This window comes from Pithys albifrons, chromosome 4, assembly GCF_047495875.1.
Source record: "Pithys albifrons albifrons isolate INPA30051 chromosome 4, PitAlb_v1, whole genome shotgun sequence".
Taxonomy (NCBI): Eukaryota; Metazoa; Chordata; class Aves; order Passeriformes; family Thamnophilidae; genus Pithys; species Pithys albifrons.
Window position 1 is genome coordinate 73,368,806 of NC_092461.1, and position 17,531 is coordinate 73,386,336.

At 42.6% G+C, this 17,531-nt stretch overlaps 1 protein-coding gene across 10 annotated transcripts in view; it reads left to right on the forward strand.

Annotated features, from left to right (window-relative positions):
- Positions 1 to 17,531, forward strand: part of GAREM1 (GRB2 associated regulator of MAPK1 subtype 1) — a 121,572-nt gene that overhangs the window by 90,940 nt on the left and 13,101 nt on the right. For 5 of the 10 annotated variants that reach the window (XR_011697746.1, XR_011697745.1, XR_011697747.1 and 2 more), the window contains exons 4-6: positions 1,653 to 2,831; positions 7,820 to 7,986; positions 11,050 to 13,567. Coding sequence is in view for 3 of the 10 variants with exons in the window: in XM_071554601.1 (XP_071410702.1) it covers positions 1,653 to 2,831; positions 7,820 to 7,986; positions 11,050 to 11,962 (2,259 nt within the window). In the remaining 7 variants the exon portion in view is untranslated. Of the gene's footprint in view, positions 1 to 1,652; positions 2,832 to 7,819; positions 7,987 to 11,049; positions 16,612 to 17,531 lie in introns of those variants that run through there. The other 5 variants (XM_071554602.1, XM_071554603.1, XR_011697750.1 and 2 more) reach the window with 4 other exon arrangements.

Sequence of the window (17,531 nt, forward strand, 5' to 3'; positions counted from 1 at the left end):
CAGGAAGAGAAGGGGGGGATCACACAGGGCATGCGCAGAGCCCTGTGTGTGCTCAGCCCTTACCAGCCCAGCCAAAGGCAGGGCTACATGGCAGCAGCTCAAACACAGCCCTCTGTGGAGGTTTTGAGGAGAAACCAGCAATGAGCGTCACACCAGTGTTACCAGCAAAAAAACCCCGAGAGCTTTTCTTTCACATCATGGTGTTTCAAAATGCTGTCAGGCCAGTGGTGCAAGCTGTGAAGGAGTATTACATACCATAAATCCTAGTAGTTTCCTGGATTAGGCCAATTAGTGTTTGTTTAGATAATTCAGGGCTTGAATGACTTCCTTTCCGGAAGCCCTGAGTCCGAAGTGCTAAGTCGGCACACCTCGGCTGAGCTGCCTCTGCAATGCTCTGAGAGCCTTGCAGAACATAATCACAGTTTGACAAATATGGGGCAATTGCAGAGCACATCTTACAAGAGGAAGCATTATTCACAGTGCTTGTCAGTTATTAACTTACTGGAATTACAGCTTTGATTTCGTGCAATGGCCATTGTGTGATGATACCAGAGTTTGAAGCCTGGACTTTGAACCTCACACAGGTCCATGCAGTCTTTAGGTGTTGCAGAGGTGAGGAAGAGATGTACAATTTTAGGATATGTTTTCATTTGCAGTTGTTATGGTATGTTCAATATTCTCCAGTAAAATGGCCTGTAACAGGCCAGTAGTTTTTATCAGATGCATCTTCCTTTATGAGTAGGTATCTGCTGCTGCTGTGGAAGAATTGGGTGGGTCCTGTTAGCTCCCTGAAAAGGGCTTTTCATGTTAAACCACTCAAATACGAAGTAGAGCAATCCTGTCTATAAAGAGTTATTTCAGTCTTAAGGAAATAACTTCAGGAACAAATGAGCCTTGGACATCTGTTTTGTCTTTTTTTTTTCCCCGGTACAATTTCCATACTAGACCAGCTCACACATGGCTGTGCATATGTTGTTTAATCTCTTAAATTGCAATTATGATCAAAAAATGAGGAAGGAAGTCTATGACTAGGAGAGCAAAGCACAGGGGGAGTTAGGCATATGGGATAGACTGATACTCTTGACTTCTCCTTCAGGGAATAGATGTCATCTGTCATTCCCCCTAGCCTGGAAAAGATTATAACAAAGGGATATGCTTCATCTGTAATGATGAGGTCACCTTTTCTGCTCTGCAGGGAGCTGAAGATGGTAAAAGAAGTTTACTTCCTTCAAGAGCCTGGCAAATATGTTCTAACAAACAGCAAAAACAAGGGTGCAGGGAAAAGATGCCCAAGGGAATCCAGACGTGGTCTGTCATAGCTGTATGACACAAGTGGCTATTTGAATTGCTGGGATGTATGGATTTGTCCTTCCTTGAAAAAGTGGTTATATTTGTTCTCATGCCTTCTTTGGTAGTTTCAAGTGGTTGTTTCCTCTCAAGTAAGATGAAGGAATGTGCAGAACAATATAAAAAGGTTACTGAACTGAACTTCAGGTTAAACACCTTGCACTTGATCAGTCAGCTGTGCAAATAGAGTTACTTCTGTTTCTCCCTGTGCATAGTCTTTTAAGTTCAGTCTCAGTAGATTTGATATGATTTGGAGTATTGTGTTCAGTGGGGGAAAACCAAATTTTTTTATTACTGTTTTGCAGGTGGCTTCAGGTGAATGTAACGAAGACACTGAAGTTTACAACATTACCCTTTGTACTGGGGATGAGCTCACTTTAATGGGGCAAGCAGAAATTCTTTATGCAAAATCTTCTAAGGAGAAGTCACGACTCAACACCATCTTCAAAAAAATTGGGAAACTTAATTCGATTAGTAAGCTAGGCAGAGGCAAAATGCCCTGCCTCATCTGCATGAACCACAGGACCAATGAGAGCATCAGTCTTCCTTTCCAGTGTAAGGGCAAGTTTAGCACCCGCAGCCCACTGGAGGTGCAGATGCAAGAGGGTGAACACACGATTCGCAACATAGTAGAAAAAACCAGGCTGCCCGTTAACGTGACCGTGCCTAGTCCCACACCAAGAAACCCTTACGACCTGCATTTTATCCGTGAAGGGCATAGGTACAAGTTTGTCAATATCCAAACCAAGACTGTGGTAGTTTGTTGTGTGCTTCGTGGAAACAAAATTATTCCCATGCATTTTCCCTTGCACTTGACACTTCCAAAATTTATTCTACCTGACAGTTTGGTGAAGGGGGAGCTGTGGCACGAATCCCTCATCCAGCACTGGTTTAATATATGCCAGGAACAGTTTGATATAGATGAGTATTCCCGTGCCGTGCGAGATGTAAAAGCTGACTGGAATGAGGACTGCAAGAGCCCGAAGAAGAGCCGATGCACAGGTCACAGCCACGTGCCAAGCTCCCTCAGCTACGCGCGGGATGAGCTCACACAGTCCTTCCACCGGCTTTCAGTGTGCGTCTATGGAAATAACTTGCATGGGAATAGTGAGGTGAACCTCCATGGCTGCAGGGACTTGTGTAACGAGTGGGCCCTGTTCTCTCACGACGCTCTTCAGTACCAGGAGTCTGGTGACAGTAGCAGTGATTACCTTTTTCCTGAAGTTAGCGAAGAATCCATGTTCCTCCCTACAAAACCAGAACTTCCTTATGAAGAGCTCTGGTTGGACCAAGGGTCTGGAAAGGGTGGTGATCAGCCTCTCTCATGCTCATTAAGTGAGAAGAACAAATGTGACAACTACAGAGGGTCTTTCCGATCTAAGTGTGGTACTGCACCCATTCCTGTGCCTGCAACTGTCGGAGCAACCACAAAGTCTTCAGATGTTTCCCTACCTCCACCTCCAGTGCCTCCCAAATCAGAAGCAGTAAGTGAGGGTTATTTGTCTTAGTTTGTTTCTTTTTTTGATGGTGAAGAGTTTGCTTGGAGTTTTTTTTAGGGAAGTCTTGGTGGAGAAGGGAAGGGCACATAAAGGGCAAGGCAATGGTGAGACTTTAAGAGGTATGCGACTTCACCTAGTTTCCTACCATGTGTAAGTCATGTTTTAAAAATCACCAGAGTATATTTAATATTACTGATCTAGTAGCTTAATCCTGAATACTTTCAGGTGGTATTTATTGGCATTTCTTGATCACACAAACAAGGTCTAAGAATGCTGAGCCACTTCCTTCTCTTGCTTTCCACATCATCTCCCCATGTGACCTCCATGTTTTCTCATATTTTCTGTGGCCAAAGTATGTGGAGCTTGACTCTACTTTGAACTGCCTTGGATGACCTTAGAGTGTGCACCTCCAATTAACAGGCCCTGATCATAAGGACAACTGGAATTTATATGAATTTGAAGTATTTGTTAATGAGGGATTTTCTTCTCTGAGGCTTTGGCAGATTTTGAAGACTATTAAGTGTCATTGTCTTCAAGGAAACTTTATTAAACCAGACCTTAACTAATCGCTCTGTATTGCTTATTGAAAGAAAATACGTTGAAATAGGAACTCTGCAGAATTGATAAATGAACCTTCTAGAGGACTGAGTTTTAAACAGAGCATGTTTCCCAGCCTAGGGTTTCCAATGAAAACTCATGGGAGAAATCACTTCTCCAAACCTGAAATGTCATGGAGTTGTAAGAGACAGAAATACAAATGTTTTAACAGGAGCTTATATGGACTGTCTGTAGAATCCATTGCGTGGTCTCTTGAAAATAGTCCTAAACACTTTTTTCAAAAAATGAAAGGGAAAAAGAAGATTTCCACAGGAAAGAGCATCTAGGAGTCTGTAGCAAAATGTAAATTATATATACTTATATCACATGAATCTTGGTGATATCATTATTTAATAAATTAATTATGTATGGAGTTTTCTGGAATTAAAAACAAATATCATTTCACTTGCAAATGCTGTGGTAATTAAGGAGCATGGCTGTACAGGTAAACTAGGACTAATTTGAGACCAAACTGCAGCAAACTGTAGTGATCCCATACCTTTTATAGCCTTTACATTATGAGTCAAGTCACAATCTGGTGGAAAGCTAAGTTATATTTGTTCATGCTGGGTTAGCCTGCAGCAGATTGCCATGGGGATCCCCCTTGGCCAGGCTCTGTATCTGCTGGAGAGGTGCAGCAAGGAGAGGGGAGAAGGGCACCATGCAGGCATGAAATGCCCAACTACAGCCCTTGGGCTGTGCCACCAAAACTTCCCAAAAAAGCAGTGCAACAGCTGCAGCAGGCAGGGAAGTCAAGACATTATGTCTTCTTAGCAAAGAGTGTTTACATGTAATGTCTAAGTGCAGGAACCCGAGAGCACTTCCTTGCCTCTGAGGTCAGGTATTCACTGACACTGTCCAGACTCTTGGACAAGTGCCCAGCAGCACCATATTGGGATGAGGCTCCCTGGCAGCCTACACTGATGTTAACCGATGTGGAGCTGGTCCCATCCTCCTCCTTTCACAGCCCCATGGTCCTGGCCTTTCTTTTGTGCTGGCTCTGGCACTCCTGTGCCTGGGCAGACAGCCAGGTCTGGATCTGGAAAATGATTAGTTTCCTGCTGATTCCTGTGAGCTGAACTGCTTCAGCACGGGGTCAAAGGAGTGCCAGAGCCAGCACCAGGAGTGGGTGGTGGGGGAGGAAGGCAGCCCTTCTGGCATGGGGGTACCTGGGTCACCCTGAGGTGTGAGTGTCTTACATTGGACGCATGGGCAGTGGCATGCTGTGAGAGCTGTGGAACACCTGCACAGCGTTGGTGTGGACCCCCATACTTGGGGAATTCTCATGGCATTGTGACTCCCTTTTGGAGGCAGCAGGCTGACATTTGGCCTAGATGTGTATATTGTATTTTAAAGTTACATTGGAAAGTGTGCAGTTTTGTCATGTGTATCTTACATTACTGAGGTATTGTGTGAGTGCTGTCAGCAGTTTCTGTATTGCTTTCTAGCCATAGTGGAGAAATAATTTCTGCTAAAGATATTAGCTTGCGTTTAGAGGTGAGCAGGGAGTGTAACCCCATTAAAAATAAAACAAAACTAAACCCCTACGTTTCCATAGATTATAATAATCTAGACTTGCTTTTATGACTTCCTGGAACAGTTTTGGAGTGACTATCAGTGACCTACTGAATTTATTCGTGGGCTGGGGCCGAGGAGATGTTTGCATGGTTTCCATGTAGGTATTTTTAGAGTAAGTGGATCTCAGGAGCTGCTGATGAACATGTGGTTTAGTCATCACTGCCTACAGAATGATACTCCATAGTGTTTCTTTGTAAAGGTTGGCAGGCAATTGTATTTTTGCATGCACTAAATTTAAAATGTGTGTCCAGGAGCTGTTTGCAGGAGACAAAAGGGCATCTGGATATTTCAGAAGCTGTTCTGGTTTTCTTCTCTCCAGCAGGATGAAGCGTTCTGATTTTTCATGTGTATTTTCTAAATACCTTTCAGGAAATGAAAATAGGGTAAAGGCAGAAGGTGAGGGAGGGGAGAATGACCTTTGAATTAAGGCCTGTAAGTCAGTCATTGCTTCAGTCCCCAAACACTAATTTGCATAAAATCAGAGGCTATTTTCCTGATCGACATACAGCACTCCATCCCCGATGGAGTGCTCTTGTGGACAAGGAGTGTTGAGGTGCTCTGTGTACTCTCACAGTTGTGCTGGTGATGGGGTGGGGTTTGTCCAGGCAGCCTCTGAAGTGGTCACTGCAAAGCGCCCCTGCGATGCTCAGACTCAGGAGTGACACCCCAGGGCCCTGGGAGTGCAGGCAGAGCTTGGGCTATCAGCAAAGAATCAACATAGCACCTCACACCATTGGAAAGGGGTCACCATTCCCAGGTCACAGGAAGGAGGGCTGGAGCACGAGAAAGCTCAGGCAATATGGAACAGAAATCTCAGGCTGTGCAGTGCAAATGTGTTTTATCTGACAGCTATATGGCATCTAGTGCTTCTGGGCCAAGGAGTATTTCCTACTAAGAGGAGAAACCATTGAGGTGATTGTCATGTTGCACTGTGGCTGTTCCACTTACCTCCCGCATTTATTTCATTGCTGTTCTCTTGGACCTAGTGAGGGTAGCTCTCCTCTGAATCTTCCCCTTGCTCTTTTCAGTTTAATCTGCAAAATCTCTCCTTTTTATTCCTCTGCTGGGTTTCCTGGGGACTGTGTCTGGCAGCCGTAATTACGGTTTTATGACAGGGACTAACTGGGACTGCAAACCAGTGTTATTTATGGCCTCGTTCTCATCTGCGGTCTAGGTCAGCAAGGGAGTTTGGCATAGTTTGTTAGGCCAGCACCTTTGAATGCCATCAGTCTTCCCAGGAAAGAATCTCTTTGACCCTTTGGCTGTCTGCTGTGCTCAAAGAGCTCCCCAGAATGGTCTCTCTAACCCCATGGATGTATATTCAATAGCACACAGTATTAACTTTGCCTGGTCTGACTTAGGGGGAAAAATAAATCCTCGGGTGTCCTTGAGGCACAGCATTAAAATGGTTGAAGAGTTTTATGCCTGAATTCAACAACAAACATGAATAAAATTGATTATTCTTTTTTTTCTTTTCCTTGAAAGAGCAGATAAGAACCCTTAGAACAAGATTTATTTCAGTGTTTTATGCTGTTGGGCATTTCCTGTAATTTTTACTTGTTTTGAATTAGGGAAAAAATGTACTACAATGTTCTAGTCCCCAGTTTTCCATTTCACAGAAGTACTAAATGGGTTGTTGCATTTTGAAAGCACTGAAGTGTATTGCAAAAGGTTCCACATTTATTTTGTTCTTAAATAAATTCAATCACTTTAATTGCTAATTATGTGTTGCAGAACTGCTAAGATAACTTTCAGTTCTGCAGTGTTGTAAAATTTAAAGGTAAAATGTAACTTTCAACCACAAAAATATTTTCCCTTTTCTGATGCGTGTAAGACTGTTTCAGACAAGGAGAACATAGAGGTCTCCTCATGCCCAGATGCAGGTGGTGAGTTGTTAAAAATCCTGCCTGGCAGACCAGTTCCCAGTAGCCTTGCTCTCCTCCAGCCCTACTAAATGAAGTTACCCTCCCAAATACATCCTGATGAGATTAAGCATTTAAATCCATAATTTTTTCTGTGAGGATGGATCCTGATATTTTGCTTCTACCTAGACAGACCAAACTAAATGTCAGCTAAGCAGTGCTACAGTTGTGTGTTTTAAAGCTGTAAGGTTGTCTGGCTGCACAAAGCAGACCTGTTGGTTGGGTGCATTATTTGAACAGGCTCTTCTGCCCACACTTGTACATTTTCTACAACCTTATTCTGGACTGCTTTGCCAGCTACAGAAGAACTTGAAGCTCCAAGTTTGAATCCCAGCAGCTGGTAAATGTGAGATACATGTACTATTCCTGAAGGAGGGAGGGTGGGAATTGTCCTGGAGCTGGATGGCTGAATATCACTGGTCAAGTAAGTCAGGAAACATTGAAGTCTACTGAGATCTTTTCATTACATGAGCTTGGTTTATTACACCTAAATAAATAGCACTTGTGAAGTTAAAACCTAATTAATTGCTCCTTACAAAATGTGTAATATCAGGAACAGTCTGACTGATTTTCTGTATTACGGAAAGGTTCTTTTACATTATTTCATTGTTGCTACTTTTTAAATGAGTGGATATCAGGCTACTGAAATGTGCCCTAAAAAGATTGCTAGTTGCTCTGCTAGTAGCTGAGCGTTCTTTTGGACTTCTTTGGCAGCTACACACTGTTGCAATTGTAGATACTTTTTCATTTTTCTGCTCTCCCTTCTTAGCTATTTCCTTCCAAAGAATAAGGTAGAACCAGATGTGTTTCATCTGATTGAGACTGCTGTTGCCCAGATTTTCTTGCTGTTTACTTACACATTCTTCTTTTGTACAGGTAAAAGAGGAATGCAGACTCCTGAACGCTCCCCCAGTCCCACCGCGGAGTTCAAAGCCGTCCTCCACCAGTCCTTCCATCCCTCCTCGTACAGTCAAACCTGCACGACAGCAGACCCGCTCTCCCAGCCCCACTCTGTCCTACTACTCTTCAGGACTTCACAACATGTATGTGTTTGATCTGTGAGAGCACTGTACTAGCACTGTTAGAGGAAGGTAAATTTAGCAGTATTCCTTTTGAAGGTGCTCATTTCTAAGGCATGGTACAGTGTCAGACTTGCTGAGTTGTGAAATGGGCTAACCTGTCAAGTCATCTTTAAAAATTCAAAAGGAAGCAAAGCTCCAGCAGAAACTATGTTTTACTAGATAGGACATAGCAGTTTATATTAAATACCTGCATATATTGCTACAGGTAATGTCACTCTTAAGTGACACAGGCTGTCTGAATGGAAAATCCTGTATAGTTCTGTATGATTCTTGAAAGGCTTGAATCTTAATATCAGACCATCTCGAAGCTAGTGTTTTGGGTGTGATTTCAGTGCTACACATGCATACAGTGCAGCCAGCTCTGATAACCAGGGACATAAAAATTTTTGAGTGTGACAATCCACAAGTGTGTTGAGCCAACTATATGTGAACCTACGGGGCGGGTGTGATGGAGGACAGAGAGGCCAGCAGACACCACTGAGTGCAAAGTGAGGTGTGGCAGAAGGGAGCCAGATTACTTTCAGATCAAACAGACTTCAGCACAAACCTAACCCACAAACTGGAAAATCCACTCAGTCTAGTTGAAAGTTGACAGTAAATTCTGAATTATGTTGCTGCATAGCATTTCCAACAACACAGTGTTCTTCCTTTGACTTTAGAAAGCGTATGCACTTCTGAAGCCTCACCTTCTTTTTGCCTTGGATATCTTGTTGCCATTATTTTTGGTACCCCTTCAGTGACAAGATGATACCTGTCTGAACATTACAAATTCATCTGAGATGCCACTGAAATAATTTCAGCTTGGATGCTGTTGGTATAATAACTTGTGCTGGAATTGCCTTTCTAAGCCATACTGCACATTTGCAGCTTAGTGTTGTGTATCTGGCAATGATCACTCCAGATCAAGGCTGCTTGCTTGTTTTTATGAATGCCTGTTGGGTAGTTCTGTCAAGGTCTACTCCACAGGAGGCTCAGCACAAGACCTCCCAGCATCTGGGGCACACCAAATGCTGCTTTTTCACTTTGTAGTTCAGAATACATCTGCCTTCCAAGAAACCAGGAAAACAGAAGTGAAGTCTCTCAGGAATGAAGGAGGTTGTAGCGAGGTGGGGGTCAGTCTCTTCTCTGAAGTAACAAGCAATAGGACAAGAGGAAATGGCCTCAAGTTGCACCAAGGGAGGTTTAGATTCCATATTAGGGAAAATTTCTTCACGGAAAGGGCTGTCAAGCATTGGAAGAGGTTGCCTAAGAAAATGTGGGAGTCACCATCCCTGGAGGTATTTAAAAGACATATAGATGTGGCACTTGGAGACATGGTTTAGTGGTGGACTTGGCAGTGCTGGGTTAATGGTTGGACCTGATGATCTTAGAGATCCTTTCCAACCTAAACAATTCTGTGATTCAGTGTTTTAGCTTGAACTTCACTTCACAGTATTTGCATGTAATTCATGTCCAGCTTGGGTCCAGACCAGATATTTCCATTTTGGTAAAATTGACCTGGTGTTGCAGAGGAAGCTACCAGAAAATTTGCAATATGTGGAGTAACCAGATTGCTGGTGAAGCTGCTTTGCCATTTAAATCAGTGATCTCATTTTCTTTGAACTGAGCAGTCCAATGTCTTGGTTTGGGAAAAGTGGTTTGCAATGTGTATTTTACACCAGTTGGTCTTTAAGCAGCCAGAAATGACCAGCTGATGGTGTGCCCTTGTTGAGGAGGAAAAAAAACCCCATCTCTGCTATGGTAAACATCCATCTGCTTTATCTGGCAGACTTGTATTAGTGGCATGAACAGGAAAAAAGTTTGGATGGCATGGGGTGGAGACTGAGGGATGGTTAGACACAGGGAAACTGCATCTGTTGGAGCTCATAGATATTAGAGCTGCTTTTACTCATCTGCACTTTGTGTTTGAGCTGGACAGGGCCAGGTTGGCTTCCTCTTTGACTCACTGTAAGCACACAGGGAAGTAATTTTGTGTCAATCCATTCCAAACAATGCTGGTTTTTTGAAAGCTGCTGTTATTCTCAAGCAGTTTTCACTGAGCTGCCACAACATGACTATTTAGTTTCTTTCTTGAATAGTTAGTTTTCAGGAAAGAGAGGTGAGTAATTAAAACGATTTTTTTCAACTCTTTTCTTCCATCTGTTGTGTTGAGTAAGGATTTTATAAGCCAGTATTCTGGTTCATCTGGCCAAAATCCCAAAGATCAACACAATCTTTCAGACTTTGTTTTTAAAGTGGCATGAAAGCAACAAACATTTGCTTTTGATAACGGATTGTATGCTTTTGTTGGCATCTCTGTCTCATGGGAACACCTGGATATATAAACCATCAGTTCCCTCAGACAAGCTGAGCTTAGTAGATCAGGGTAGCTTTCTTTAGGTGCCTTTGAAGAGCAGATATTTCTTTTCAAAGTTTTTTAAAGATATGGACACACAAACAAGTTACTGTGGGATAAGCCTAAAGCCTGATACTTCAACACATCCAGCTAAGTCTGCCTACCCTTCCAGGTAAAACTCTTCCTTTGGCAGTAAGCATTAAGTTTGTGTCTGTGCCCTGGTGCACATGGTCTAGTCCAATGGTGACTTGCTTTGATACCAGCTTTTGCATATCATGACACATCTGTGGTATAAAAATAGAAAATATTGGATTAGAACATCTTCTAGTGTATGTGAAGCTGTTTCTTATCCATGGTGGTATCCCTCAGGAATTCAGCAGTGTAAAACTGAGTATTTATGAGATGACACAGAACTGAATTGAGACATCTACATTTTTACAAGCCTGAAAAAAACGAGACATGAGGCTTTTGGGTATATCAGCATCTTGTCAGGCTTGTAGAAGGGGTAAAAGAACTGTTAATACATTAATTCTTCCAATGTGTTAATTCAAATCTAAAAAGTGCTGCCAGAGGAAAGAAGATTCTTTTCTTGTGACAGTCACCCTCTGACTCTGTCAGATGATTTATGAGTTTATTCAAATGCTACATTTTTTCATAGTAACAACATCCTTTCTGCTTTGTTCCTTAAGTAATGTCACAGAGAGCGACAGCACCAACTCAACTGAGAGCACACCTGTTTCCTGCTACCCTTGTAACATGATGAAAACTGAATCCAAAGAACCAGAGGGCATGATGCCTTTGGGAAGCTCCTCAGCTGAAGCTCTGCCTTCCAGGTTATCTTGGCCAAACCATTTTTCTGGTACTGCTGAAGGCCTGAATAGGAGTGATTTCCTGCTGGATCCAAGCAGGAGCTACAGTTACCCCAGACAGAAGACTCCAGGTACGCCAAAGAGAAACTGTCCAGCACCTTTGACTTTTGACTTCAATGGGTGTGATCTCCCAGCGGGGTACTCCCCACTGACCCCAGCAGAGTTCACAAACACCATCTCTAGTTGTCCAAAGTCAGCAAGTTACTCTCTAGACTGCACTGATGAGAAGACTCTGGGAGGCAGCAACACAAAGCAGAGCCATTCGTGTCCTGCCTTACCTCCTCGGGCGCCGAAGTCAAGTGAAGACAAAGCGGTTACAGACATGAGTCCATTGCCACTTAAAATAGATGGTGCAGAGGAGGAGTCAAAAACTGGCTCTCCAGACCTCTTGGAAGATCAGTATCTCATTAAAAAGGGCATGCAGGATACATTTTCTGTGTCTTACCCCTTCTCATCTCCCCTCCACCTCCAGTTAGCACCAAGATCCTGTGGGGATGGCTCTCCCTGGCAGCCACCCACGGACCTTTCTGGACTCTCGATAGAGGAAGTGTCTAAATCTTTGAGGTTTATTGGTCTGTCAGAAGATGTCATATCATTTTTTGTTACAGAGAAGATTGATGGCAATTTACTGGTTCAGCTTACAGAAGAAATCCTATCAGAAGACTTCAAACTAAGCAAATTGCAGGTTAAGAAAATACTACAGTTCATTAATGGCTGGCGGCCCAAGATGTGATGCTGACTGGTTATTAGTGGAACTGTCAAGGTGTGCTTGATGCACTTCAGCTAATGCATCACTTCCTGTTTTTTGCACTAAAATTTCTTCCTGTAAATAGTAGTAGACAAATTCTTACTATGCAGATAAACATTTTTGAGTGGTGGATGGATTTTTTTTTCTATGTCAATAATAAAGGTAGAGAATCTGCAGTGGTGTGCCTTGTGCATCCCTGAACATTCAACAGCTGCTAAAAACTGGACACTGAGGGAACTTTTACTCCATAGTCTGTTAGTCTGTTAAGGCTTAATCGTATTTATTACTGAACAATTTGATGCTGAAATACACACACCAATACAGTTTACAATTTTGTGTCAACTGCAAAAAATGTATTTCTTACAGGATTCTGCTGTTCAAATAATATTTGGCCACATGCTGTGACTTTCTTCCATTTCTGTTAAAAAAGCATGTTCAGATATACAAAAACATTGTTTTTGACACTACATCTGAAAATGTTAAGAACTGCTGTGAAGTGCCACTAAAACACTATTCTTGCAGCATTATTTTTATTAACAGTATCTTTCTGACTGTCTGTAATGTGGATGCATTTTCCGTGTTCCTTTGAGCAAAAAGAGTTAAATGTTTTTAAAACAAGAGTCAGCTCATTGCCCAGAGGGAAGGGAGAAAGGGGATTTTCTATTGAGCCACTCTTCCCTGGCCAATTAAAAGTTTATGACCTGTAGATTTCAAAAGTTGCTTTTGTAGTCAGATGACTGGAGTAAATAGCATGACTTCTGGTCGTGCAGCTTTCTCATGGGAAAGGCAGTGCAGTGCACAGATCATTTCTCAGGAGATCTGCCTGCAGCAGCAGCCTGCTAGCACATCCCTTGCAGTAGCCCTGCTGTGGTGAAAGGTAACAACCTCCTGTGTTTCCTCTGCTGCTGTTACAATTGTGTGAAAATGCACTGATCCGCCATCGGATCTGTGTGGGAAGGTGATAGTGCTCCTTCAGCATGGCTTGGAACTAAAGCATTAGTGAGGTGGGAGGGATCAGCAGCAGAGCATGGCTGGAGAATGGGCTAAGGGAGGTTTTGGGCCACGCCATGGGAAATGCTTGTGATGTTTTCAGTTCACCTGTCTTGTTTGCAGTGGGCTCAGGAGGATGTGGATATCAGAGTGGGAGGGACTGTAGCATTGAAAGATGGGCTGATTCAGTTGCCCAGATGACAAGCTCACTGCAATAGACGTCACACAGAAGTAGCAGTTTAAAGGGAGCACAGAGGTGGTAAGGGGGCATTAGTCTGCCCCTGGAGATCTCTCAATTTAATTGCTCAGGCAGCTAGAAGTAGGATTAGCTCTTGATAGTCCTTTGCAGATTTCTTGTTGTGGGCAGAGCTCTCTGAATTATGTCTGAATAACACTGGTATCCCTTTCCTTTGTATACTGGATTCAAAGATTTCTGGAGGTCCTCAGGAAACAGTTTGTGGTGTCCCTCCTCAACAAGTGCATGTCCAGGATCTTCATGTGGTCAGAGCCAGGGATGCTAGAGCAACTTTGCCTTTACTTGCTGCTGAGCAGAGCCCTGGCAAGGTGGACGCCATCACCTGCCTTTCTTATCTTTTTGAGGTACAAAAAAAATCTCTTCTTTGTGGGGTACATAGTGGGAGCATCAGGAGAAAACACAGAGCAGGGACAAAATTAGGAGTCTGGGTTTGCCTGTTTTCTCAAACATACTGACTCATGAAAAAGAATTTATTTGCAAATAGTTTTCTGTTGCTCAGTCAAATTTCATATCATGTCTTTGTGCCAAAGTCAAGATGCATTATTTGTCTTGCAGTAATGCAAACCCCAGTTCCCAACCAGGGAGCAAAGCCTAATTGTTGTGGGTACTAGAAAGCCAACAAATATCCCAATAGAAAAACCCCAAGAGTTCATAATCCTACTCTTTTTTGTAATACATTGACTTTTAGCAACAGATCAATACCTTTCTCTGGATGCTTTTTAATTAACATCCTAAAATATTCTAGCTGCAAATAAGATGAAATCCAATTGAAATACTGTTCAGATGTGTATGCTTGTTGGTAGACACATGCAAGTTGAAATGAATTGCCTTTTAACCCCCACGGTGTCAAATGTGTGTTCAAATTTGAAAGGGCCAAATCTTAAATGTCAGGTAGTTTTCATTATTTTGCTTGACTTGTTCATTCCATGTGAAAAAACTAAAATATCTCAAAGAGGAAAAATAAAAAGATTGCAATCTTTGTAATATTAACATTGAATGCTGCAAACTCTCCCCAGGATAGTAACATCCCTGAGAAAATAGTGTGGTTGACTATGGATGGACACCTATATTGTTATCTCTGCCTACCTGCTTGGAGTGGTTACTCTTGCAAACAGCCTGATGGAATTTGCATTCATGACTGTGCTGTATGGACTTCATATATGCTGAAATATGCCCACTGAAAGGCCCAGAAATGTGCACTGTTTGCAGAAGCAGAGCCTGTGTGCAAAAGTCCAGCTAGGACCTCTAACTGCAAACTTGCTATTGATGTCCTTCCAGTTGTCTTGTTTTGGCTTGGCACTGCTTACTTATTTTTATGCATAATGTGTTAGCATTTAACCTTTTGTTTTGCCCTTAGCCATTCATCACCTTAATTTTCCAAGCCATTTTTTGGGATTTAGATGTTCCTAATATCTGTGTTCTGTGAATTGTGTGGTTGCATTGTCGAGGTACCTACTGTGACGCCCAAGCTGGACTGAAGTATGTGCTCTGGAGAAATCAGTAGTGTGATGAGCAAACTGGAGTACGGTAGCTTGGCCTTTCAGTCCTGGCTTATGGAAGGGAGCACTTCTCGATAGTTGTTGGGCTGTGGCAACTCTCAGGCACAGCTGGAGGTCAGCAGTGGGGAAAAACCAGTCTGGTTTTCGAGGGTAATCATGTTTATGGGAATTGTGTTGATTGTCCTTGGAGTCTAAAAGCAAGCTCTGCCCCATTTTGTCTACTAACAGAGATGTAGCCATTGAATTCAGGCACCACACATTGTGCCAGAGTGGTCCTAAAATCTCACAGTTTTTGGGGTCAGTCTACTATAATAGGCCACTCCTAACCTTGGATTTCTCTTCTCAGATTAAATAAATGTAAGGCCTTTGGTGCTTATTTGTTTATTGGTGTCTGAGCTGTGTATTATCCCTGGGGTTTTTGTTTGTCCAGGGGTGTTGGTAGCAAAAAATCTGGCTTGTCATTCTGTATGGAGCCATCTCTTTGTCCTGCACCAGGGAACACGTCCTTTCTATGCAAGAGTCCTGGGGGAGGCACAAGGACTGATGCTGCCTTCGGCAGTGAAAGCTGCATTCTGGCATGGAGGCTTTTCTGGAGGTGGACACACAATTGAGCAGGGGAAGGATGGAGAGGGAACTTGAGGGGAAATGCTGGTTTCCTTTAAATGCTCATTGTGCCTGGATTAAGATTCTTTGTATTGCTGCCTGCCTGGCTAACCAAAGCTATATTGAAAGCAACTCAAAGTGTGTATTTGTGTTCTTATTCTTGCCATATTGTAAAAATTGCCTATGGCTAGAAACTTAGACAGAAAACATTTGGTCCATCCAAAATTAGAAGGACAGTGTATTTTGAAGTGTTCTTTGCTGCTAGAAGCAATTGTTTGAAGTAACTGTATTACACAGGGGTTTTTCTAATATAACAGTTTTACTTGCCACTTTAATGGACTTCATTCCACAACAACAGCTCCAAGGGAAACAGCATAAATAGTGAAGCTGTCTCAAAAGGCACCATGTTTCAAACCTGTCTATAAATAATTGAAGTGTTTTCTCATGTTCCCTTCTTGAATGAACTCCTTGATTTCCTCCCACTAAGTAAATTGCGCTGGCACCAGCTACCTGTGTCCTTCTCAGTGTGGTGCCTGCCCACAGCACAGGTCAGCAGAGTCCTGCCTGCAGCCAGGCAGGTGGTACTCTGTGCTTTGTAAAAGCTGAACACCAGCCCTGTGTGAGAGGACTATGGCTTAGCCCAGTTCTCCTGTCTCCTCTTTCTGACGCTCTGAAGCTGCAGCATTCCCATATACAAGTCAGAAGTTACTGATGAAATCTTAATCAGCATGAGGGATTGTCCTTTTTATTCGCTGTATTAGAGATGTCAGGGCAATGGGGAAATGCAGGCCCCTTGTTGAGACCTAGCAATAAATGACTCTTTGTTTTCTTATGTCTTAAACTCCTAATAGTCATGGGGAGTTGTTCAGATTTTACCATTTTTGTGCGTAAGAACCAAATTTACAGTGTGAAAATTTGCAGAGTGATTATCTTCACTTGGACAATCTTCTGAATTGTATTAAAATATGTTAGTTCTTAGCTCTTTAGATTCACTTTGGATATGTCCCACTTTGGGAAAAAAAAGAGAAAGCCCCAAAACTTTGGCTTAGTACATTTCCATTATAAAACGAAGCATGGTTTTGGTGGAATTCTGTGCTGTTTTGGGCTTTTGTGTAAAAGGCTGAAGGCAGATTATTATTTAAACCAGGTGCAAATAAATATCCCTGTAATGTATATGAACAAATTTAAACCACATATTGTAAGTGTATAAACTGTATATTAAAGACACTATTTTCATGATATTTCAAATGTGTACAGAATCTGTTGTACTAAATCAGCTGGGTTGCATGAATTATATAAAAGGGTTGGTTTTCATTTAGTAATTTCACTGACTTATCCTCTTGCTCATCTCAATATAATTTGGAAACAAGCACTTTTTAGGCAGTGAATTCACGAAGTAAGGTTGGGATAATTGAGAGGAGCAATCAGGCTTTTCCATTTAACCTCTCAAGGCACATTACTTTTCTCTGTCTTGTAATTTCACTTGATCCCCTTCAGCAAGAGTACTGAGCTGTGTTTCCCCAAAGAATTTGTTGCCAGACAGCTTGCCTGTCTCTACCAGACATTCACCTAAAACATTGTTTTCCCAAGCCACATTATCTTTGTTCTGGAGAAAAGTATTCAATTATAACTTGGATATGCTTTTAAGTGCAAGACCATGCACAGATACTCCTGGCTTTGCAGAGGAAGTCTCTGAAGCATTTATTGGGTGGGGAGAAAATTAGAGACAAAACGTGCTATAGGTTGCAGGTTGCCTGTTCCCATTTCCTTCGATACTGGAAAAGGAGGGAAATGTCAGCTCCACAACCACGCACATGTTATGCAGATAAGTTGCTGTTATGCCAAATTCCCTTGGCTGAAGCTTTGTTCGCTGATGCTGGGCCAAAGGAAGGTTTACTACTGCACAACGGTAGTTGTGGAGGGTTTTATGGGAAGACTCATTAATACATGTTTATGAGACATAAAACAGGGCAGAGTCTGACACAGTGGTTGCTGTTAGGTTTGAGACAGATGGGGTTTAGTTGCCTCCAACCCTCACATCCAGGAGAGGGAAGAAGTGTGTGTGGAGACAGGAAGTGCCTTGTGGAGGTCTGGGGGTGGGAGGAGGGAAGGGGCAGAGAGAAGCAAAATTGTTTTGACGAGTTAAGGAAAATCTCATTCACCATGATCAGGTCTGTCTAGGGCACATCTCTGCTGCATTCTCCTA